General features: G+C 50.0%; 5 protein-coding genes across 5 annotated transcripts; 3 read left to right on the forward strand and 2 right to left on the reverse strand.

The window, feature by feature from the left end:
• Positions 1-2,375: 2,375 nt before the first annotated feature.
• On the forward strand, positions 2,376-3,405 carry C8Q69DRAFT_444551 (NRDE protein-domain-containing protein; the record flags this gene model as incomplete). Its single annotated transcript, XM_028629006.1, has 2 exons — positions 2,376-2,441; positions 2,503-3,405. The coding sequence occupies 2 exons, from the start codon at positions 2,376-2,378 to the stop codon at positions 3,403-3,405; spliced, it is 969 nt and encodes a 322-aa protein (XP_028485296.1).
• Positions 3,406-3,929: 524 nt separating this feature from the next.
• C8Q69DRAFT_466894 (HVA22 domain membrane protein) lies at positions 3,930-5,859 on the forward strand. The gene is made up of 3 exons (XM_028630587.1): positions 3,930-4,432; positions 4,569-4,718; positions 4,802-5,859. Exons 1-3 carry the CDS (start codon positions 4,404-4,406, stop codon positions 5,643-5,645), a joined length of 1,023 nt encoding a protein of 340 aa, XP_028485297.1. The 5' UTR covers positions 3,930-4,403; the 3' UTR covers positions 5,646-5,859.
• Positions 5,860-8,187: 2,328 nt separating this feature from the next.
• C8Q69DRAFT_261952 (translation initiation factor 4F, ribosome/mRNA-bridging subunit) lies at positions 8,188-13,646 on the forward strand. Its single transcript, XM_028626702.1, has 6 exons — positions 8,188-9,269; positions 9,389-9,838; positions 10,022-12,739; positions 12,809-12,892; positions 12,954-13,333; positions 13,421-13,646. Exons 1-6 carry the CDS (start codon positions 8,613-8,615, stop codon positions 13,548-13,550), a joined length of 4,419 nt encoding a protein of 1,472 aa, XP_028485298.1. The 5' UTR covers positions 8,188-8,612; the 3' UTR covers positions 13,551-13,646.
• Positions 13,647-15,832: 2,186 nt separating this feature from the next.
• On the reverse strand, positions 15,833-16,487 carry C8Q69DRAFT_378784 (hypothetical protein; the record flags this gene model as incomplete). The annotated part of the gene is made up of 2 exons (XM_028627596.1): positions 15,833-16,051; positions 16,101-16,487. Coding segments are annotated over 2 exons (606 nt in total), but the record flags the coding sequence as incomplete, so codon positions are not given.
• Positions 16,488-20,851: 4,364 nt separating this feature from the next.
• C8Q69DRAFT_262098 (hypothetical protein) lies at positions 20,852-22,211 on the reverse strand. The gene has a single exon (XM_028626703.1). It carries the CDS (start codon positions 21,835-21,837, stop codon positions 20,971-20,973), a length of 867 nt encoding a protein of 288 aa, XP_028485300.1. The 5' UTR covers positions 21,838-22,211; the 3' UTR covers positions 20,852-20,970.
• Between the last annotated feature and the right edge of the window lie 2,055 nt (positions 22,212-24,266).

The following is a 24,266-nucleotide window of genomic DNA, read 5'->3' on the forward strand; positions in this document are numbered from 1 at the left end:
GAGAGGAGCCTTACAGGGATTATAGTCGAGGCCCTCACAAAGAACAAAAGGCCCATCCAGTTCGTCTTGTCAAAAGACGTTTGGACTTGGGCCCTTCACAGGGGACCTTATCAAAAGGAGTTTCTAGAGATATGGGAACCGGGGGCAAGTCGAAGCGAGGCGATCTTCAGCACTAGATCCGTTAGATTCTCCTTTTTGGTCAACTGGCAAAAGCCGTCGAGATCTATCTTAACCGTCGATTCTTTCCGCAACACGCGACGGTTTTTATGAGAGATCTTCATCGAGAAGCTCAGCGGCGTCTCAATGCCACCGAACACAAATTTTACTTGGGCCTCCCATACCTTGCTCCAGATATAGTCGGGCTTACGTGACCTGGTCCAACGCAAGATGGAGAGGGAGGAAAGGATTGAAATCTGTGCTGCCCATGACCTAGCGCCTATATTCGGAAAGAGTCAGCTCGGTACGGTAACTAAGGGCCTGATGAAGAAGGCTTCATTTTGGAAGAAACGTGAAGGTGGCGAGAACGCTTAGGGTTTCCTATCCCATCATCTCAATGACTTCCTTTTTTACGGACACCAAAGACTTAACATGAAGCGAGATTCCAGCCGATGTCATCTCTTCCAACGATAGTTCTGTGGTAGCTTTATATATAGGCATTAGTTACAGGAGCAGAGAAGAAGAATTAATAAAAACATCGAAAAGTGCGTATGCTCATAGAGTCTATGCAAGGTTCTGTCTTACAAGAGGATACTGCGATCCCTGCTGCATACCTAATGTCCTGGGATATGATATGCACTGATGACATAGTGATACGCCGGAATGATATTACGAGATCGTTCTACGGACATCATGAAGTGCTCAGGCAGTAAGTCAGTATTGTCCTTCCACGTACTTGGTGTCGACAGAGTGAAGTAAAATGGCGGACACACTGGTAGTAAGATTTTTATCATGTGCAATGCTGTACCTTCTCAACCTCTTCGATCTCTTTACCCAGGTCTATTCTGTCGCTGAAAACATATATCAAGGGATATTGCGTGACTGTGGAATAGATTCATCCAAGATGCGTCGATGATATATGGTTACTTAATTGCAAGAATCGAAGGAGACAACTCTGCAAAACTGTACAGAATCAGACCAGAGGACCTGAAGTACTAGTTCTGGTCAAACAATCCAGACTGGAGCCAGAGAAAGAGTAGCTGAAAATTTTGATCAGAATATTGGGTGGACATGAGACATTTCCTATGTGTGGAATGAGACAGTAGAAGAAAAACACATCATCGGGATTTTGCAACTCTCATATCTATATGAGTGATGGTTCTTCAGAAATCTTGACGCGAAAACGAGCATTTCTGTTATGGTTGGAAAAAGCCCTGCATCTCTAGTCGCCGAATATATATATATACCGTGACCTCTTAGCAATGATGCATAACTGACTGGCAAGCAGATACAATATAACTCTTCGAAGGAATAATAATATTACCAGAAGCTTACGATCATAAGGAGATTATTCCCTGATACAATCACCTTAAGTGAGGCGCGGCTTAATGTATTACCCTGCACTTGCACTGTCGGAGGCCGCCTGGGTTGCATGATCTCCAAGAACCAAAAACATAATATCGGAATGAAATGGCAACTTTGAAAATAGGAAAGCTTATGCTTTCACTCGAGCTGAGAAATGTCTGGCATGTTTGATTTCATGTCTTTTGTCCGCACCAAGACCTTCCCGATAACGACATGTAAGTAGCCCCCCGCCACTTCAGGTATCAATGACGCCTCGGCGCGGATGTCGACCATCGACATCCCTCCACATCACCAAGGACGTGGCACGCGGGGCTACCTTTTTTTTTTTTCTCGAAGGCTTAAGGGGTTCAGATGGTGTTCCATTTTATGCTTTCAGTACCTCCAGGCACTATTTTCGCTAGAATTTGCTTGCGGCGTTTGCCGAGCTGGAGCTGTGCTTGCTGCTTGCTTTACCTACTTATCCGTCATACCACCTCCAAACCCCAACAGCTCCCGCCCCAACAGGTTTCTTGCGGCCTGATCATCGTCGCTGTCCGTGGATAATGTCAGGTGGTCTTGTGAGAAGCCGGTATTTTACTTTCTATCATTTGTGTCCCTGGTGAGGTCGTACAAACAGACCTTGATCTGGACTATTGGAAGATTGGCGTCACCGGCTCCATTTTCTCCATACTTTGCCGTTCTGTCACAGCACGTGCGTATATATCTCTCCTCCAGCTCCTCTGCACTTGCGGTGCTTGGTCCTTTTCCTTGCTTGTTTATTCTGTGCACCGGCGTCTACGTCCCATACTGAATATTGAAAGAGAGATTCCCTTAACTCTCCTGTCGTTCAGAAATTTGGTTTCCTGGGAGCAAAGATGTGCATCGCGCTTATATCAACTGCGCACCCCGATTACCCTCTTATTATCATCAATAATCGAGATGTATGCAAAGACCCATATACTCCATTGTACCGTAAGAGAGACATTTGCTGACCGTCTGCAGGAATTTCTGCGCCGACCAACTTCTACTGTAGATTGGTGGCCAGAGCCGGCATCTCACGTTCTCGGCTCACGAGACCTGGCTCGTCCCGCTCAGGGAACGTGGATGGGCGTCACCAAGCACGGCCACATTGCTGTGCTCACAAATTATCGCGAAGACATCCCCGCAGATGCCGTGGGCACGTGTAGTCGAGGCCTCATCGTCAGGAATTGGCTCACTCTGCCGCCTGATCAGAGGCACTGCACACAGAAGTTCGTCGAGGATATGATCACGAGCAGTGCAGCCAGGAATGTGGGCGGTTTCAGTCTTGTGTGTGGAAAGATCCACGAACCACTGGCGATTATGTCAAATCGCGTCTCGCATGTTGATGGGATCACCTGGGTGGCCAAGCAACAGGGCGAGACAGTCGGTCTGAGCAATACATCATTCGATGACCGGTCGTGGAAAAAGATCTTGCTGGGAGAAAAACTGATGAAAGAGGCCATCGAGGAGCATGCGAAGGCCCAAGAAGGTGAAGAAGAGCTCATTCAGAGATTGTTGCATGTCCTCAGCACAGATACGCTGCCGCGATTGAAAGAAGGCGCCAGCCTGGAAACCTATATCCCTCTTCTACGTGAGAGCATTTTCGTCCCTGTCATTGGTGCCCAGAACGAAGAGAACAGAGCTGCAGACGAAGTCGCAGCTGGAGATGTCCCGGACAAGGTCACAGTCGCGGCCAACGGCAGTACTCCACCTGAGCAACAATGCTACATGACTGGGTTGTACGGTACACAAAAGCAAACAGTTGTCTTGGTCGACAAGAATCGCCGAGTCAAGTACTTTGAACGTACTCTATATGACAACAACGCGAAACCGATTCCCGTCGGGAAAGGGGATAGGAGCTTTGAATTCGTTGTCGAGAAATAGACAGCAGGTTTTCTCCAGAAAGTACGGACCAGAGAACTACGTTTAACAGAGAAAGCCAGTCGCTATCGCCGCTCTCCCAGAACATGCTTCTTGACACCCTGGAATGAGCGAAGCTAAAAATTTCCCTATGACATGAGAACTCGCTGTCGAAGATAATCCCGTTGTTCTGAAACGGCCCACAGTTAAGTCCTACGAGTCCGTTGTACATACATTGTTCCCAGGGTGGAGGCTTTTATGTCTGTACATAGGTAGCATTCATGATTCCGAAAGCGGCATTGTTAGTTTTGCTGAGGGGACGAGGCATCGTTATCATTGTCACTACATGGGTTGACCAGTGTATTTTTGTTATGATCAATGAAAGATGGCAGAAGAAGAGATAAAATCCCAGATATCTCCATTTGAAAATGAAACAAATAAATAGTAATGCGAAGAACGATTAAATAGAGAAAAACCAACGTACCATGGCATCTACTACAAATATAGAACAGGGCCAAGAACTCCAGAAATAGGAGCAAACCATGACCCTGTTGACGATCCGAATAAGAACAATCATGACTACTGGCAGTAGTAAGCAATAATTCAAACCGCCTTGTACTGTTTTGGAATCCGTCGGTTTCAAGATGACGTAACTGGACAGGAAAACCCCTGATGGATTCCGATTGCCGCAAGCGGTGGATATCATATCTCCATCGCACTTCATCTTCAAAGGAGAGCAATCCTCGAAATTTATTATTTCCCTGGACTGCCTTGCCGGACACTCTTGGTTTCTTTCGATGTTGGGAGATCCTCATCCGGCTGGCTGCTAGGTACCTAACAATACCTAACCTAACCTAACTAACGCATCACTCAAGGTCGCGTGAAAGCCGCCCGCCCCGCATTCCATTTCTGATAAGAACTTATCGGCCCCTCCTCCATCTGAGACTGTCCCTATAAGCCTCTTGCGCCCTTGTGGGAGCCATTTCAGAGATTAGAAATATTTCTTTCTGGATCTACTCACTATGTTCGGGATAGTTGCGGACTTTCTATCGTAAGTGAGCTCTTGTCCAGCTGTTCCGGCTGTTGCGGGTGCTCCGATTTCAATGGAGCCTTGAGATTCTCCTTGACCATAAATTCCCTATGAAATGCTCTCAGCTGAGATACTGACGGTTCTTGTCCTCTCGCAGGTCCGTTATCAGTATTTTGTTCCCTGCCTTTGCTTCATACAAGGCCATTCGCACAGCGGATCCCAGGCAGCTGGCACCATGGCTGATGTACTGGGTTGTGCTGACTGGGGTTCTGCTCGCTGAGTCTTGGACGGTTTTTATCATCGGATGGTATATATCTCCTTGCGACTGGAATGGAATTATTCTGTACTCTGCGGAACGATGGCTGATACGATCTCGTTTCTATTTTCCAGGTTCCCGTTCTACAGTTGGATCCGTTTAGGATTTATGGCCTACCTCGTTCTTCCTCAGACACAAGGAGCTCGCGTTTTATACCAAGAATACGTTGAGCCATTTTTGGAGCACCATGAGCGTGAGATCGATGAGTTTATAGGTCGCTCTCATGAGCGTGCCAAAGCAGCCGGACTGCAATATTTCTACCAGCTCGTTGACCTGGTCCGGGAGAAGATTCTCGGCCTCCCCCCTCAGCAACGAGCAGCCAACGTCGCTCCCCCCCCTCCTCCTGGTGCTGCAGGCTACGCTCAATCGCTCATCTCTCGCTTCAACCTCCCCGCAGTGGCGGCCAGCAGCCTGTCGGCGCCTGCAACCGATTTATACTCTGTTCTGAGCTCAGCCGTCGCGACTGTCACCTCTACCGGAAAGAGCCGGGATGTGCAAGTCGAGGAACTGAGCGCCAGCGGGACTCTCCTGCCGCGAGAGGTCGCTTCGCTGTCGCCTGCAGAGAAGGCCAAGTTCATCGCGACGCAGCGAGAACGACTGGACGTGCTCCGTACAGCTCTAGCACGAGAGGAGAAGAACCTGGGGAATGACAACCTAGCCGAACCAGACGAGGACCTTGCGTACGGCTCTGCTGCGGGCCTGCGGAAGAACCTCAGCAGCAATTCGTTCGATCATATTTCGCGGGACGATCTCAGTGTTTCGAATGGCACGCGGGATCCTTCCCGGAGTCGTTCTCGCTCTCCTGCCGCGAGAGAAAGGACGCCCAGTGGTGGCTGGACGACGGGATGGTTTAACGGGGTATATCGAACGACATCTGGTGAATCTCCTGCGGCGAAGTCTTCGGGTGTGGATAGGTAGATAGATCGCCTGTATCAGTGACACGGAGTGAACTTCAGAGACATTTTTCTTTTCTTTCGCCTTTTCTAATTCCTTATCTTTGTTGTATACACTTCTTCCCTAGAAATAGGGATAAAAAAAAAAGGCTGTAGTTAGCTTTCTAGAGAATCCAAGCTTTTGTTCGATGGGTGGCATTGATAGAATATCAACAATAATGGAGATATGAAGCAGTTCCTGAAGAAGAAGTGTTCAGATAGTTTCATCCGCATCCTACACACAATCAATACTACCTAGTAGTACTATATCAAGATGCCCCATCTTCCTCCGGGGTATATCCTGCCAACATACAAACATAGACCTTTCAAGGTAGCTAAACATCAAAAAAAGGATATATCCTAGGTGCCTTCCACGCGTATCAATATATATTATTATAGGAATCAATATACTTTAGTACTATGTACAGTACCTTAACTTGCCCCATAGTGGGGGACATGAGTAGTTATCCCTTGCTTCTGTAAGCTGTAACCTTTAAAGTAACTAAGTACTACTTACTGTACATACATACATCTAGACTGCCCCAGATATTCCAGTTCCTGATCTAGTCTGCCATAGACATGGATGCGAATATCCGTATGGTTACTTCTTCGCTTGTTGGCTGCAAGTATTTCTGTTTCCAGTGATGTCACGAATATCCCACATCGGAAAAAAAAAAAAAAAAGAGTCGGTTTTGGTTCCTCGAAGCATTTTTGATGCTGGGGGATTGGTTGGTGGCGGGAATGCGTCACGATGCGTGCAGGGACCCGCTGAAAAGGATGTTCCCGACCGGGTGGAAATTGCTTTTTGTTTTGTTGAACCAGTTGGTTTTATATGGGACAGGATTAAGAGTAAGTAAGTAAGTAAGTAGAATGTTTTTGCTTGTTCGTGGTCAATCTCCATGGAAGACTGGTTCTCAACGAGTATGAGTATGCAGCTACCTATGCTGAGATAAGTAGTGCCGCATACTAGTTAACTGAGTATGCTACGCGTAGACTGCTTCCATAGGTACGAGGCAGAAGATTCTCCTGGACATTATGGTACAAGCACTGTTACCGATGTATTTCCGTCGCCAGGCAGGGTTTCGTCATCGAAGCGTATCTACTCTACTGTTGCAGCTGTTGCAGCTGTTGCCCCGGGGAGAAGAAGAATATCCTCACGATCGGAGTCCCGGCAGGTCTGCTCGGGACGGTCATGCGATTGCTGGCTTTGAGTTAGTTCGAACACGGTCGTGTTTGGCGCACGGGCAGCGTCGCGGCTCGACAATGCTCGAAGGGCAGTACGTAGTGGACTCCGATGGGAATGGGCCATCGCAGGTTTTTTGTCGATCTGCTTGTTGTTACCCATAGATAAGTAGTCTAAGCTCGAAATAAATTCCTCTTATCTTTTCCTTGTTCTGATCAGATCTGAATTCTTTTTCGACTTGGTTGTTTCTTTGTTCTGCTGCTTTCTTCCCAGGAACAAGAAGAATAATAATAAAATAATCGCGACACGTTTTAAAAGTCTCTGAAAGAAAAAGAAGAAGATGTTTAGGTCTCCACAGCGGATCCTTGGTTCGCGGCCAAAAATAATCGATGGCTTTCGGAGGACTCCGCAAACACGCGCCCAGATCGTGATGCTAGTAGAGTAACTGTCCTAAACCCGTTTCTCTCGCCGGTTGGACAAACCCCCGGATATCGTCGCAGAATGACCATGGGTTTTTGCGAAGTCGGGCTGGAATTATTTTGCAGAAAAGAAACGGCCGAGAGATTCAACCTAGCACTAAGTAACTACTGCCCAATAGTTTAATAATAGGTTGAACGTTGTGGCTGTGGGTGGGTGAAGTTGTCTTCTGCATGGGTAATAATAATATCAACAAAATCGCTAGTAGTAGTTCGATATCGCATTCAGGACCTCGAGTATCAGAGATGCGATGGCAAAAAAAAAAGAACTGAGTGGCAAAAGGCACAGTCGAAGGGGCAGCGGTTTGTTCGTCGGGTTGCTGACGGCAGTTCCGAAGAAGACAAGAGCAAGGCGTGGTAAGACAATGCAGCGTAGAGTAATGACCAGCTCAGTGGCTCTGCTGCGTCAGACAAACCAGGCAAGAATGCAGGAATCGAGCTGAGAGAGAGAGCTGGTCTGCCTGCGGATATGAGGGTTATGGTACCAGGGTAGCCTCAACGGAGATAGATTCGATAGATTCGATAGATGGTTTAGTTAGCCACCAGCAGGATGGTTAGAGAGGATAGATAGAGTAGAGAATCAGAGCTGTCGTTCAAGTATTATTATTTTGCCAACACCACCATACCAATATACCAATATACCAGACAGCCAGACGGGCGCATTATTCGCATCCCTTCTCTCTCTCTCTAAGTAAGCGGCTGCCCGTCCAAGCCCGAATTTCCCAACTACTTGCTGCCACCCTCAAACCCTTCCCTCTTCTTTCTTCTCTTTTTTTTCTTCCTTTCTGCTTCCCCCAATTTCATCCCCCAATTTACCAGCGGATCCTCTTCTGTCATCGAAGCAGGACGATCGCGGATACAGCAGTTGGTCTGTATCATATCTGTGTGTGGTTTCTTTTTTGGATTCTGTCACTTGTCGTGGTGAGGGATTCACAGCCACTCCTTTGGCGAGCGAAGTGCCTGTTTTGGCGCTCCGACGAGAGTCCACAATTTTTTTCTTCCTTTTGGGAACTTCGTTTTTCTTCACCCACCAAACCCTCTCAACCTCCCCGTTGACCTCCCACCACCACCACTCGAGTTTGTGGTGATTACCCCCTGGAGGTCGTATTATTTCCATTTCCCCGTCGAGTTGCATCTCGCTGTGGTTCGTTTTGGTTCCCCGATCCCGTTTTGTCAAACTGGATCCTGGAACGTGTGAACCCCCATCGCTTCTTTTTTTTTTCGCGACCTGACATCACAACCCATCATCCAACCTACCACTCACCGTTGAAGTGATCGCAACACCACCTGTCTAATGACATCGATCTCTCAGAAGCCGGGCCTTCAACCTCAGGGACAGAGCAACACCAACCAGGCTGCCTCTCAAGCGCACTCTGCCTCGCCCTCTGTCAGTGGGAAGTCGTCGCCCCTGGCACCTGTGCCGGCGCCTGCATCGTCTACGGGCAACAGGACCTACGCCAGCGCCACCAAGAAAGCCGCCGATTCTACCGGCGCTCAACATGGAAAATCGCCCTCTATCTCTCCAGTGAACGGCAGACCCATGCAGCAATCTCAGTCATCGGGAGTGACCATCGTCAATGGTGCTCCCGCCCAGCAACCGCCCCAGGGCGACCATTCCCGAAAGCCCTCGGTGACCATCAGCTCTGCTGGCACAACCGGCTATATCCCCAACGGTGGTTCGGCCCCAAGCCGTCCTAACAACATCCAGTTTGGTGCGTTGGACCAGCCGGGCGCGAGCTCTCCCAATATGGGAAACCCTGCCGCGTTGGCAAACCAGTCGCCCGGAAACCTGGGCGTTGCGCCCTCGATGAACCCCCGAATCACTTCTCCGCAGACATCCCCATCCCCGATTCCTCAGCCTGCCTCAAGTGGCGGCAGGCCGCCATCGACGTATCAGTCTCAGGGCAATCCGATGAACTTTGGAAGCTTTGGAGAGTCGGGAGATGCCAATGTAAGTGAGAACCTGAATTACGCATGAACATCGCACAGACACGCGTTCCTTTTTTTTGTTCTGTTTTTTTATCTTTTTTTTTATCAGGCTGATGGCGGGTTCCTTAACACTAGCGACAGATGCGTTCTACACCGCAAGGACCTCTGGGACCTGGTCCCCAGCCGAGTCACCTGCGCCGCGAATCCTCCCAGTCGGCTCATAGCGACATGAGCAACCACATGGCTGGCGGTCCCGCTGGCCCTGGACGTGGTGGCTACCCTCACCAGGGCGGCAGAGGCCGCGGATACTCACAATCCGGCTATCAGGGACAGATGCCGTACTCGCCAGGCCCCAGCTTCCGAGCGACGCCTAACCAACCTAGAGGTGGACCGAATATGGGACCCCAGTTCCATGGACATAACCAAGGACGCCCTCTCGCTCCTCCGTTCCCGAATTCGCCGCAGGCAAACCGCAGCCCTGCCCTTGCGAACTCGCATCCTGTTACTCCCCAGATGAATCAAGTACCCATGGCGCACCCGCAGATGCAACCCCAGCATTACGGATACCAGCAACATATGGGACCCCAAGCTGTGAGACTCCAATCTCCTTATTCTAAGACCCTGAGATACCCAAAGAAACAACGCAATGGAACCCGTCATCACCCATCTGCTGCAGCAACCCTGAACCCCTCGTCATCTGTCAACCTTCCACCCCCTAATCTGGCTCCTGAAAGCGGTCACTTTGAACGGTATCTAATGCTGATGAAAAATCAGGGCTATCCTCATGCGTACGACCCTAATTATGGGTACTACAACGCCGCATACGGCATGCAGCCGATGCAGTACATGACCCCTCCGTCGCCTCAGCCCCGTCCCGGCATGCCATACAACCCCCAGGCACCGTACATGCAGAACCAGTATCCCGCTGCGGTCCCCGCTGCTGCGGGAGCGACACCGTTGTCGCGTACCCCGTCGCAGATGTCCAATGACCGACCCGGTTCCAGCCTTGGTCAAGGAGCCCCAGCTGGTCCTCCTGGCCCTGGCCATGCTCACAGTACCAGCAGGACATCCAACAGCCCCGCTCCCCCGAAGAACCACTTCATCATCCCTCCTACGAAGAAGAGCCCTCTGGTCATCAAGGATCCCGGTAGCGGTGCCGTCAAGACCTTCGAGAAACAGCCAGCTTCCCCCGCTCGTGGCACTCCTTCCCCGGTCAAGATCTCCACGCCTCCTCCCCGCACTGGAAGCGCTGCCGACAATGGCAAATCTGAGCCTAGACAGAAGACCGATGAGGAGAAGAAGCAAGAGCTCAAGGAGGCTGTCCGTCAGCGAATTGAGCAAGAGGAGGCCGAGCAGCGTAAGAGGAAGGAAGAAGAGGAAGCTCGCAAGGCAATGGAAGAGCTTTCGCTAAAGGAGAAGGAGGAGAAGGAGAAGGCCGAGAAAGAAAAGGCCGAAAAGGAGCAGGCCGAGAAGGAGAAGGCCGAGAAGGAGAAAGCTGAGAAAGAGGCTGCTGAAAAAGAGAAGGCTGAAAAGGAAGCTGCCGCCGCCAAGGAGGCCGAAGAAGCCAAGTCTCGTGCTGAAGAGCAGAAGAAGGCTGAAGAGTCCAAGAAGGCTGAGGAGAAGCCTGCTGATGACGATGAGATCGATTACGATGCCATCGAGCGCGAATTGGCCGAGATCGAGGCCAAAGAAGCTGCAGCAGAGGCCGACTACTACAGGAAGAAGCAGGCCGAGAAGGAGGAGAAGGAGCGCAAGGAGAAAGAGGAGCTTGAGGCGTACGAGCGTAACATGAAGCAAGCTGAGCGCGATGCTGAAGCTGCTGAGGAGGCCCGCATGAAGAGACTGGAGGCTGGTGATGACTCCTCAAAGAAGGAGGCCTTTGCCTCTCTCGCGAAGCGTGGCGAGTCAACTCCCGGTTCTGAGACGCCTGCTGACAGCGGGGCTGCTACTCCTGCCTCTGAAGCCTCCATGGGACCGCCGGCGAAGCCTAGCGGACTCAAGCGCGACAAGCCTGCTGCGCTTAAGCTGGAGACCACCAAGGCTGTTGAGCCGCCTCAGCCCAGTGCTGCCATGAAATCGCTGCAGACTGCTCGCTTCCTTGAGGACCCTAGCAAGGTCAGCTATCCTGCCTCAGTTGTGTCTCCCAATCCGGCTTTGAACGCCAACGCTCCGGCGGACCGGAAATTCAAGTACAACAAGGAGTTCCTGCTGCAGTTCCAGGATGTCTTCAAGGAGAAGCCATCTATCGACTGGGACGCCCGTGTCCGCGAGACGGTTGGTGATAGTGGCGACTCACGCCCGCAGTCCGCTCGTACGCCGTCGATGGGTGGACGCAACACCTCTCGTCCTGGGATCCCGCAGAACTTCCAGATGGGCACCTTCGGACAGATGCCTGGTTCGCGCCAGTCTCTGCCCCCTGGAACTACGTCGGAGCAGCGCCTTGCACTGTCGAACGCAGCTCGTTCTTCCATGGGCGGCAACCCATTCGGCTCCTTCGGTCGCCCTGGTCTGGGCATGGGTGCTCCTTCTATGAGCCGCTCTGCATCATCCTCCTTGCACGGTGGCCTTCCGCAGTCGCCTCGTATGTCCAGCCGCGGTGGTACTCGTTCGGACAGCAAGCGCAGCAAGCAGGCTTCCAGGAAGGAAGAGGAAGCCAACAAGGCTATGCCTCCTGTTTCTCAAAAGGAGTTCAAGGCCCTCACATCTTCCACCGGCTGGAAGCCGCGCAGTGTGGGCCAGGCTGCTGCTGCCGCCGGTCCTGCTCCTGGCGGAGACGGCCTTATGCCTCCGGATGTGGTACAGCGCAAGGTTAAGGCCAATCTGAACAAGATGACGCCTGAGAACTTCGACCGTATCTCAGGCCAGATCCTCGAGATTGTTTCTCAGTCCAAGGAGGAAACTGACGGCCGAACACTTCGCCAAGTTATCCAGCTTCTTTTCGAGAAGGCCACCGATGAGGCTCACTGGGCGCCTATGTACGCCAAGTTCGCGAAGCGCATGCTGGAGAGCATGAGCCCCGAGATCAAGGATGAAAGCATTCGTGACAAAATGGGCAACGTCGTCGCTGGTGGTAGCTTGTTCAGAAAGTACCTCCTCAACCGTTGTCAGGAAGAGTTCGAGCGTGGTTGGAAGGTCAACCTGCCGCCGAAGCCCGAAGGTACCACCGAAGAGATGGCCATGATGTCGGACGAGTACTACATCGCTGCTGCTGCCAAGCGTCGTGGTCTTGGTCTGGTCAAATTCATTGGTGAGCTGTACAAGCTCGGCATGTTGACGGAGCGTATCATGCACGAGTGTGTCAAGAAGCTGGTTGACTACGAGGGTATCCCTGAGGAGGCCGAGGTTGAGAGTTTGGCCAGCCTGCTCCGTACCATTGGTGCTAGTCTGGACGCCTCTGACAAGGGACGAACGATGATGGATGCCTACTTCGGCCGTATCAATATGATGATGGAGACCCCTGGTCTGCCTAGCAGACTGAGGTTCATGCTGCTGGTGAGTGCCTCTCGTATTGGTCTCCTGTTAATGGTGAGAGTGAGCTAACATTTGTGTGACTTCTCTTAGGACATTGTCGATCTTCGTAATGCTCGTTGGCAGTCCAAGGATGCCGACAAGGGCCCCAAGACGATCCAGGAGATTCGTGAAGAGGTATGTATCCCAACCGAAACTTGCTCTTCTTCTGGTATGCGGAACACTAACATCTTTTCAGGCCATGCGTCAACAGCAGGAACAAGAAATGGAACGAATTCGCCAGCAATCAAACAGAGGTGGCCGTCCCACACTCGGTCGTGGTGATGCTCGTGGGTTCTCTAGCGACTTCAGGAACCAGGCGCCGCCTCCAGACTATGCTTCCAGTAAGGTCGGAAGCGACGATCTCCGCAGACTCAAGACGACGAGGAATACCAACCAACCCATGTCGTTCGGACCCTCCAGCATGTTCGGCTCTCGCAGCAGCAGCGGCCGCAAGAACCTGGGCCCTGGTGGCAATCTGGTTCGCGGCAGCGATGACAGCGCAGCCAGCAGCCGGGCTGGAACGCCCCCCGCAAAGAAGGAAGACAAGGAGGCTGCATCCTCTATTAATGCGTTCAGGTGAGGATTGCAGCTTGCTTGTGCCAATGGACCCCCGCCCTTTTATTGCCCTGTTCTGGAAGCTAATCTACTTTTTTCTCCATCCAGCGCCCTGGCCAGCTTGGAAGACCGTGACAACATGGCTACATCTCCTCCATCCAACCCAACCTCTCCCCAACTGACGAAGTCACGACCCGCCGTGAAGTCCCCCGCTAAGGAGGGCGAAGGTACGGCATAGACGCTGAACTACATTTCCTATTACATTCTTCCGGAAGACAAGATTTTTTTTTAAAGGGGAGGCTCCCTAGAGCTCATGCCGGCGTGGGTTAGAACAAGGATCTACTTGGTAACCCAACCTTACAAGCATGCGAATTAGGAGGCGTGGGGAGGAGAGGAGAACAAAAAAAGCAGAGATCGATTGCTACTGGAATGCGTGCTTCATCTTTTCAATACCCGGAGAGCAGGAAGACTTCCCGTGGCCGAGGATTGGCGCACGGATGGGACTTCAGGCTAGCCACCAGCTTGCTTACCGTTTGTAGTTCCTTTTCTTTTCTTGCATTGCATTTGCACTGGGTGGTGCGGTTAGTTAATTCATCAGGCTACGTCATGCTCCTTTATGAATCGTGGATTTCCTTGTTCCTTAGAAACATCATCTTCTCTTCTTCCTTTCCAATTTTCTTCATTTCCCTTTTTTTTTAGACGAAAATTGTGTTAGAAAAGTCTTAACTTTTTAACTTTTCTTGTCTCAATATGACGAGCACGGTTCAAACTCATGCGTGTCTGGTGTGCTTTTCTTTCCTCTCGTCGACCTCTTGATGGCTTTTTCTTCTCTCGGGTCAGTACGCTATATTTATCGGGCTTCCCTTTTTTTTTTATCTCCCTTATCTTTTCGAAACCCCCAGGGCTAGGGACCCTGAGTATGAAAAAAAATGAGAAATGGAAACGACAAGGGAAGAAGGGGAAATCGAAAGGTTTTTTTTTTTTTTTTTTTTTTTTTTTTTTTTTTTTTTTTTTTTTTTTTTTGCTTAATATGAGAAACATGCGCGTTCGTATCTTCTTTATTTTTTTCTTCTCTTCTCAATTCTATTGTAATTATATCATGTTCTTTCTTCTTTTTTCGAGCAATTGTTCACAGTAGCAGCAGCAGAAGCGGAATGAAGTATGAGAAGATTATTATTATTATCAGTTGTAGGAAGTAAGTATCTTATGAGCATGACATGATCAGAAAGAGTCTTTGTAGTAGTAGTACTCAAGGGATGATGTATTGCACACATTCATTGTATGTAGCTTTGGTCTGCAAATGCTGCTGGGAGCAGATTCCGACGTACATACATATTTATCTTATCACCTGGAAAATGATAGCTTTAAGGTTCTGGAATTGCAGATTCTGTGGTTATTCCAGTTTATTATTATCATGTCATTCTAGGTTCTATGTTTATTTCCATAATCCATGATTCCTGAATGACTGGATCCTTCTTGGGACAACGTGTATTGTGCAAGGGTATCTTATTAGATACATGGATGAATTCAAGGGACGAGAAGAAGCAAAAACACCTGAAATGCGCTCTCGAGAATTTCCGTAGTAATCTCGTAACAATGCTGCGGGTGGGAGGGGTATAGTATTAGGGGAAATATACTGAAGCAAAGACCAATAAAGCTGTAGAACGCCAGGCGAGAAATCCCGGAAAGAAAAACATAGCAGTTTGTGAGTTGAACTCGTCGATTTTTCCGAGACCGGAAGACGAGTTATGATGGAATCGTGGAATGCATGAGCGGAGATCTGCCAAAGCTTACCAACGACCAGGCAGACGAGAATATTTATGCCTCTGCTGTCTCATTTGTGTTCTTTTCTTCCTTGTGGGTACTATCCGCATCAGACCGTTGTGACAGGGCCGAGTTAGCCACAGAAGTGCTATCATCAGAAGACCCAGGCTCAACAGTCTCAGTTATCTTAGGAGATACGGTTCCACGGCTACCTGCAGACGCCGAAGTAGGGGTTTCATATCCTTGTCCGGGTTCGGCACCTCCAGATGGAGCATCATCCTCAAGTTGTTGAATGACTATGTCCGGGTGTCCGACACTCGGATTCGAAGAGTTCGCGACTTCGTCCACCCCGCTCATGGCTGTTTCTGAGTTGCCGTTCTGCAGAACTTTGTTCTCATCCCCAGCAGGTTCAGTGACCACCGGCTGAGCTGTACTTTTTGTGTCATATTCGCTTTCGCTCTCGGTAATCGATGGGGTGTCGAGATCTCCTAAGATCGGACTCTTCATGACCACGGCATTTGGTGACTCCGCTCGGGGAATCTCCAGCTCAGTATGGACCGTCGATTTGCTGTCCTGGTCACTACTCTTGCTAGACAAGGTCTCTCTAGAAGTTCCAAACATGTGTTCGCGGTTCTGGTACGCTGATCGCGGTAAGCCAATGGCCTTGGCTACTGCAACGGCTTCAGCATCGGCGTTCCTGAGAAGACTGCTGTCGCTGTTGTCGGGTATATCGAACAACCCACTGCCTCGCTTCTCGCTCATCTGCAGGATGCTGTTATAGTTGCGCCTCGTCGGATCGGCAAGACGCTTCTTTTTCTTCTTTTCGCGCTTCGCAGAAGCACGTACAACGATCACTGGGATTGGCGATTGCTGCAAACAGTACTTTGACACAGACCCTGGTAGCAGTCCTTGCATGCTGTTCATGCTTCGACCGCGGGTACCGACGATGAGAAGGGCAGGCTCGTAGATTTGGATCTGACCTTGTTAGATCGGTTCGTCGGGAACTGGTAATAGACACACTCACCATGCGCTGAATAATTTCCTGCACTCTTCCAATCGCAAGTTCCAGTACCAGACTGATCGCCTTTTCATCCTGACTATTCTTCTGGATGACTTGTTTGAACAGTTTCTCAGCCTCTTGCCGGTACTTTCCTTCCTCGACACTAGAATCGCTTGCTATCTTCGAGTCTTTCTCAACGACTCGCAGGCAAACGATCTCATCGCCATCATCAACGAGCTCATCCATAAGCCATTCAAGAGCGAAGTCGGAATAATCGTTCTGGTCTGTGCCGCATAGAAAGGTGCGGCTGCGGCGGGTGAGCTGGTAGCCCCTGTGCTTGTAATTGAGTGTGAATGAGTAATCGGTAGCATCCCGATTATCGAAAGTATCGAATGAAACTCCGCGCTGGTAGGTACTAGATTATTGGCCATTGTTAGCTCGACCGCATACAAGAGGCGCATAGTTCTCCAAAAAGTCGATAGCGTAGTCTACAGTGACGCTGGCGACGAGGAAGAAAATTTACATATTCTGGAAGAGCAAACTGGATGCGTAGACGTACTCTGGAGGTGGGGGAGATGGCACCCTGGGGACGACCTTATGTGGCCGAGGCGCTAGAGGACTCTTGATGCTCCCAGTTCGACGGGGGAACGAGGGCATAGTCGGAGATCCAACGTTGAACTGTATGGACTTTTTGCGGCTGTCATCTGCCGGTTGGGAAGATCCTCTGGGACCCAGCCGGAAGCTCAACGAACTTCCCGGTCGCCGTGACACGCGCTCCTCGTCATGTCCATGCGCAGAGTTTGTGGATTTGGTTGGAGGTTGGGGAGACTGTGATGGCATTTTGAAGAAAGTCGCAGTCTCCACTGCGTCCAGTTCGGATAGTCACTCTGTATTTGTCGACGAGGCGCAAAGCGAGCGGAGCAATAGATCGAAAGCGCCTGGAATGGGTATTGATGGAATGTCTCTGGTGTACTTCTGATGCTGTTCTCTGTCGCAAGGCCCGTGTGAATGTCTCGAGCAAGTGCCGCTCGGTTCACTCTGTCGGCGACCTGGCGAATCGCGGAATAGAGGTAAATAGTGATCGAGAGAGTATGTATCTCTTTGTCGACCATACACGAGTAGTATAGTGCTTATCCAAATTCCCGTAAGTGTTCCACAATGTAATAGGTGATGTTGACACACGATGGCAACCAGTGAACTGGTGTATTTCCGCTTTGGTTCAGCCGCCGCGAAGCTCCCGTAATTCTCGAGTAGGCGCAAGACTCCAGACGCTATTCATGGTAAACCAAGAGGGAAATGGGTCGCATCGTCAGCCTCGATAGGTAGCCTGCTGCGACAGAGATCAAGGAGTCAAAGAGAGGTTGTCAAGTGTCAAGTCGGTCGAGTCAAGTCAAGTCGAGCTCGAATGGGATGAACCGGATCCACAGGGGCAGGTGGGGAGCGGCAGAACCAACTGACCGCTTTAGGCACCGAGAGGCTTTGCGGCGTTGAACTTCCAAGCCGATTGCAGTTAACATTCTTCTTCGACTAACTAAATAATTAATCAACCAACTAACTAGTTAGGTGCGCTGCTGAGCAGCTCCAGCCGGCCTAGCTCTCTGGGAGAAAATACCGAGAACACGTTTCAGCGGCATGTGCAAAATCTCCGAATGACAGCCAAGAATGAGAACATGCAACAAGGAGAGTTTCTCTCGCGGTTATCACGGGTTGCAAGTCCGAGGTCATGCACTGTCAGCTGTCATCGTACGATCTCCCGCTATCCCCAAAGGCAGTCCAAACAAAGTCCAGACAAGTTGATGCCACAGGGTGACGCCATACTCCATAGCGCTGGCCTTGTCATGGCGCCCGACGTGGATACATGCTGTGGGTCGTTCACTGCGAAACAAATACTCGAGGGAGGGGGGGGGGGGGTACCTCCTGGTAGAGATGTGACAAAATTGTCATGATATCTTCTCACGTAAAGGTAAATGCCATAATTGACGGGGATTTCCAGTTAGGAAACTAAAAGGCTAACAACGAATGTCCCCGCTGAGCACTGCAAGCAGGAGCTATGCACATACCATAAGGTTGGGTAGCTAAACCAGCAGCTGATCGTGCAGAGTCTAGGCACACAAGTCGCATCTATAGTTCTACAATATTCGAATGGATTCAGCAAGATGTATTTGTCCTCATCTTGCAGTGTACCGGAGGGCGTCCAATATGACAACCTAACCAATAGATACTTGAAACAAAGCAAAATCAGGAGCATGTTCAAGGCCAGAATCTACGGCTGTCACCAATGAGACAGTAACACCTCGACCAGATCACTAATCACCGACAAGCGCATTACAGATCAGTGATGAGATAAAACACGTCATGTGTGCTTGTTCGCGCTTACTTCTAGACCCCGCGAAATCAGGATATCGATAAATAGGATCCTAGTCAGTCAGTTGATTGCTGAATAATCCCCGACTGTGCTGACAAAATGCATATTACTCCCACGGAGAATGCGAGCCTATCTCCGACGCCTTACGCCTTGACCAACTGACAGATAATCATTGTGGCACTCTCTCTACCATGGTACTGAGAAACCACACAGGGAACAATAGGAACAATAGACGAGCCGACGGAGGAACATGCGCTTATGTCAGAAATAAAGTCCGCCGTCAAAAAAGAAAAGTAATCATTACAGAAAGAAAAAACCCAAATTCTCCCTCGAGCCAAACATACTACAAATCATCGAAATCCCGCCTTTTCCTGATTTTTTCTGTCTCACGAGTCTCGGCGGATCTGCCGCTAAAAAGGCCCAGCCAAAGTATGTACCTAACGTACGCTTATACCAACCCGCCGCTCTGAAGAACGTCCGAACTCGGCCATGTGCATAACCACGAAACAACCCCTCATAGGAAAATTTTTCTTTTACTACTTGGAGAAACCATAGGATATACTACTACCTGACAGTAAAACAAAATAGTAATACACACCGCATCGTGCTTACACAGTGAATAAGTACAGAACATACATGGCCGCCGCTACCGTTGTTTCTTTTTCTTCTCCCTTAGGTGCCAGTAACTACTGTAAGAGGAAGTAAGCATAAATCTCTAGAAAGTATTAGTTTAAACCCGATTATCCGAGCATACACATCCACTTTCTTTCTTTCTGCCGGCCTTCTCTCCCGACTCTTTCTAGGGCTATTGTCCAGGTGACCAGAGTCATTATTATTATTAAGTAGAGCCCGACCGACTAACTACAGTAGCAGTGAGTCCGTCCTAGAAGTGGACCCCGACTCTTGTCTTTTTTTTCTTTAAATGCCCCATCAAAAAAAAGAACAACAAAAGAGGCCGAAAGAATAAAGGGAAGAAAAAAAAAAGAAACAAAAACTGAAAAGAAATTAGTCTCCCAAAGCGGAGTTATCCCTAGCTAGCTAGCTAGCTAATCTCCATAGAAAAGAAGAAAAGAAGAAAGAGAGACAGACAAAATCGCCAGCATCGGCGATCTGGTTACTTACCAGCCCCGAGTGTCTAGCATAGTCCCCACTATCTATCACTGTTGGGACATAAAAATCAAAAACTTCAACAATAGTAGTTAGTACATAGCTTTTTTTTGTCGCTTTCTTCATATACTGTCGATAAAGTCTATGGAATAATCTGGCGATAGAAATAAGGACTCTGCATTTGGCATGATAGAATCTTGTCTTGATAAATGATACAGGAGCTAGTTACAATACCCCTTTCCCACCTCTATTATAGTAGTAACTATTTAGTTCGTTAATTCATTTACATGAGATGAAAAGAAAACAAGCAAGCAAGTAAGTAAGCACATGCATAAATAACTAGCCTAAGTATTATTTATTATTATTTCAAGGCACAAGAACATAAGAATACCCCCTCCGTGGGGAGGAAAACAAAGATCTCAGCCCTCTCCTCACCGCAATCTCTCTCTCTTTCTTTGCTCTTAGGTACTTTACTCCTATCCTATTATTCATCCAACAAAAACTTTGAATTAGAAACACTAAAGAAAAAGCACTTCTCTCTTTCGTGCGAAAAAAAGAAACACTCGGACCCCCGCCGACTTTGGTGGGGATAACGGATAGCGGAAGCCTGATAGATAACGCTATCTCAGGCGGTGAAGGGGGCTCGATGCAGTTGCGGGCTGGCCGTGCAGATGGCATGATCGACGGCGTAAACTAACGTTCGACGCGCGGGATCAGACAAGAGCCCGGCATCCTATTCCAGGGTTGATCAATACTAATAATGTACACGTACCAATACAGGGTAGATTGTGGAGTCGTCAGGCGTTGCATAAGAGACGTGCTCTACTCGGTACTATGAGCCGCTTCCGTGCGGGGGGGTCGACTGTTGGGAGTCCAGGCCGATCGAGTTCTACGATAGTGGGTACTCTAATGTCTACACTCTACAGTGTACAGTAATCAGGCACAGATGAGATATTGACCATATCTAATGTGGTAGTAGTATTATCATGCACTATCTCTAGTAAGATGTGGACATCTAAGTGGCTGTCATCAAAAAACATCTCGACCTTCGACCGCTCAAACCCCGCCTGGGGGACATAGCGGGAGGGAGAAATGCTATGCAATTCCAAACGAAAAAATAAACAAAACCAGGCGTCATGGTCTTCATGATGCAAATGGATATCAAGAGTAGAGAGAAAGAACATGCAAGTGAAGCGCTCAGACGCTTATATAAAGTGTAAATGTATATATAGATGCCACAGCGAAAATGCAAGTCTTTGAGTCGTATCGATGAATGAAAATTAATATTTTTTTTGGTGCCGTATCAACGCCATGCATGCCGAAATGCTAGAATAGCTCGCTCATAAATCGGTATCTCAGAATCATCAGGGGTATCATTGTATGGTACATCGATGAAGGTCGTCAGAAGCAGCGCGCGTGCTGCTAGTAAGCTTCGATCATCGTACCCTGATCTTGTGCAGGAACGTAGTATTCCGGGTTGAAGAGATCCGATTCAGGAGATTCAGAGAGCGGCAGTTCTGTTGTAGCCGGCTGCTTGTTGTCGAAGAAAGCGGACACAGCTTGATGCTCTTTTTCGGAGAAGGCATCGAAGGTGGGCGCCTCCGGAGAGGGAGGCATGGATTCGTCTTCCGATTCCTCGTCCGAGTCTGAGGAGAGTTCAGGTGGTGACTGTCGCGAGCTCGCTCGCGTCAATGTGAGTGTCTCGTGCTCCTCGCTATAGTCGTCATCAGAGTCGGTCTCGTCCTCATCAACTTCTTGCTCGGTGATGATGGCCACCGGAGAGGGTGCCCGGCGGAAGGGAGTCGCGGTAGCGGTAGCGGAGTCGACGACGAAGTCATCTTCGTCGTATTCGGAGTCTGAATCGTCATCACTGTCGGAGTCGAGATCGGACAAGTCTTCCGGATCCCAATCTTCCTCCGGGTCCTCGACGATGGCCTCGTCCATGACGGAGTCAGCCCACTGGATATGCTTGGAGGACTTCTCCTCAGCGGCCTTGGCGGCACCGCTGACCGTCTGATTGAACCATCGCTCCTGTTCCTGCTCTGCGTCGGCCAGTTCCAGCATCAGCGAATCGAGCAGGTTGGCGTGTCCGACGAGAAGGCGGAGGTCGTGGTCCGCCCGGGCAGCCTCTTTGGTGAGCTTGCTCCGGGCGGTGTGGGCGAGATAGTAAGTCTGGGTGATGCTCATCTTCTTCTGCTGCGGTCTGCGGCGAACGGGAGTGATGATGAAGGAGGAGAGAGAGGGAGAAGAGGAGGAGGGAGTCGAGGAAGTCAGTGAAGAAGTAGTCATGGTCGGTGTAGTAATATGTCTGGGTGGGAGCTGGATGAGCTCAATCCGACGTGACTCGCTTTCTTCTGCCTGTGAGTCAAAGCCGCGGCGGTGGACAGGGCAGCCAATCAGGGCAGGGCGCGGCGGAGGGCGGTGAACGCGCGCAGTCGAGTAGGGCTGCAAGGAGCAGACGCGATATGTGATGGATCTGCAGAGGCCAACAACGCGATGGTCGTGGTATGTTGGTATTTGAGGGCTGGAAAGCTGGTGGTTTTTTTGTGCTGTGGTTTCTGTGCTGGAGGGGAATGCTTGTCATCAGGGGCAGAGGGCCAGTTTTTATCTCCTGATGCCTCCGCTGTCCAGCTGAGTTTTTTCTTCCTTTTTTTTTCAGACTTTCTGTCTATTTCCACCCTGGAGCCGTGAGCCGTGTAGGACCGGCAGTCGGTCGGAGGTAAGAGACGGCCGGAGCGTTTCGCTTGCTTTGTCGCCGAGGCCCCACAGCGCCCGCGGTGATGAATCAGAGATCTCCGTGCTCACCGCATCCAGCCTCACCGCCCTCGGGTTCCATGGTCTTCCAGTCCGAACAAGTTAGCAGTTGATAGTTCCAGCCCTGCCAGTTTCGTTGATCCTGCTAGTACTGTAACTACTCATTCGACTGACCGATCTTCCCGTTCCGCGGAACCGATGGCCTCCTTGCTCCAGCAAAATCGTTGCCTCGGACGAACTGTGATCTCGTCCACCACCCAGCTTTTGTTCATGTAATTTGAACTTACACCTCGGATGGATGAGAAATCACGTCGGTCGAATTCTTATCGGACAGTTTACTCTGACCTCCACCAGGCCGTCGATGACTTCTTCCACTCCTCCAGATGCTGATTTCAAACCCCACAATGATGTCTAAGACTTCCCCCGGATGTGGCAAGCCCACATCTTGTCTTGTCTTGTCATATTGATGAATTCCCCTATTGGGGACGAAGCACGGACCGGAGTTGACAGGATGTGAATCGACGATGATTGTGGCATTGCTTTGCTGCATGGCCAGAATCAACATTAGTGATCAACAAGAGAACAGTCCTAGCGAATCGCCGGTCGCTGCTGGCTGCCAAGGTCGAGAGTCCTCCAAGTCTAGACGTTGTTACTATGTAGTTACTACTGACGATTGAGTCTTACGGCCTTACCCCTCTCCGTGGCTCCGCGCGCTGTCGGGCCTTATGAACGCGATGCCAGCGCAGCAGGACGCAAATCAGCAGGACACAACCCCTGTCTGTTTCCATCTGCCGTGCCTGTGCTGTCCTCGCCTGATGTGCATTTCCATCCGAAACAGTAGTGCCTAATGAGCGTGAACCCGTGGTGACTCCTAGGCTTATGGTATTACTTGTCGCACGGACAATGCCTCGACTGCAGTCATCCCGCAGAATAATCTCGTATCTAGGCTCGCAGTGGATTCCCGTTTAGGCATTTGCATAGGCAACTGAATTCTCCCGACAACCCCTGGCTTGGATGCTGAGCACACACTGCCTCTGGCCTAGACCGAACATTTGTTTGGGTATTTTCACAAAATACTGCTGCCTCGACTCATCTCATTTCTCCAGAATGAGCTACACCAACCACCTCAAAGGACCTGGTATTCGTTGGAGATACAGAGTTGGTTTTGAGTGAGCTTAGTTATCAGCCCCTGTGCACGGTCACCTGCACCGTCCAGCTGGGACCATCTAAGCTCAAGCTTCCGTTAGGCATTCTGACCTGTGCATTCCGCCCGCACCCGATCACCCCTTGGTGTGTATGGAAACTCTCGTAGATCCTAAAGTCGACTTTCAGAAATGCTCTGAGTTCCTTGCAGCGGGCGACGCTCAAATCTCAGACGGATTAATTATTATGAGTTAGCCTGATGGTCCAGTGATGATAGTGAAACGAAACGAGCCTCACCGCCCTGGGACGGATCCGGGGAAAATCCTCGTCCTGCCCCGCCCATGCCGTATTTCCGTATCCCCGATATCCGGGGATCGTCAGCCCTACCAGCCACAGCCTCACTTTGTGTCCCAAAACAGCAGTTCTGGATCTGGGAAGGGAGAAAATGGTGAGTTTGCTTTTCGTTGTCGTCGAAATAAATCTGGAGTAGTACTCCCCTTTAGGATTGGAGCACCAAAACCTGGCTCACCACGTTTTGGATAGGATGCAAGACCCATTTGTGCAGCCATGATCAGCGGCACAAGTATGGCATAATCGGTACAAAGCATAATAATGGGCATAGAATATATTTATCTTGACTTCACCGCCTGTACTCGATTAACGGATATGAAGGCCCCGTTGATGGCTCCGATTAAAGGCGCAATGCAATGGTCACGAGACCGACTCCGGAGACGCTGAAGTTGTACAGTGGGACGGTGAAGAGTTGCGCGAGGACACTCCCAACCACCACCGACCAGGAGGTGTTTAGGCCATAGGCGAAG

Source organism: Paecilomyces variotii, assembly GCF_004022145.1.
Source record: "Paecilomyces variotii strain CBS 101075 chromosome Unknown C8Q69scaffold_5, whole genome shotgun sequence".
Taxonomy (NCBI): domain Eukaryota; kingdom Fungi; phylum Ascomycota; class Eurotiomycetes; order Eurotiales; family Thermoascaceae; genus Paecilomyces; species Paecilomyces variotii.

Bases quoted from the DNA above. Each gene is read 5' to 3' on its own strand.
- C8Q69DRAFT_466894 (XM_028630587.1), top strand. From the start codon at position 4,404: ATGTTCGGGATAGTTGCGGACTTTCTATC. The intron at 4,433-4,568 runs GTAAGTGAGCTC...GTCCTCTCGCAG, and splicing joins ATAGTTGCGGACTTTCTATC to GTCCGTTATCAGTATTTTGT. The intron at 4,719-4,801 runs GTATATATCTCC...TCTATTTTCCAG, and splicing joins ACGGTTTTTATCATCGGATG to GTTCCCGTTCTACAGTTGGA.
- C8Q69DRAFT_261952 (XM_028626702.1), top strand. From the start codon at position 8,613: ATGACATCGATCTCTCAGAAGCCGGGCCTTCAACCTCAGGGACAGAGC. The intron at 9,270-9,388 runs GTAAGTGAGAAC...CACTAGCGACAG, and splicing joins GAGAGTCGGGAGATGCCAAT to ATGCGTTCTACACCGCAAGG. The intron at 9,839-10,021 runs GTGAGACTCCAA...ATGAAAAATCAG, and splicing joins AACATATGGGACCCCAAGCT to GGCTATCCTCATGCGTACGA.
- C8Q69DRAFT_262098 (XM_028626703.1), bottom strand. From the start codon at position 21,837: ATGACTACTTCTTCACTGACTTCCTCGACTCCCTCCTCCTCTTCTCCC.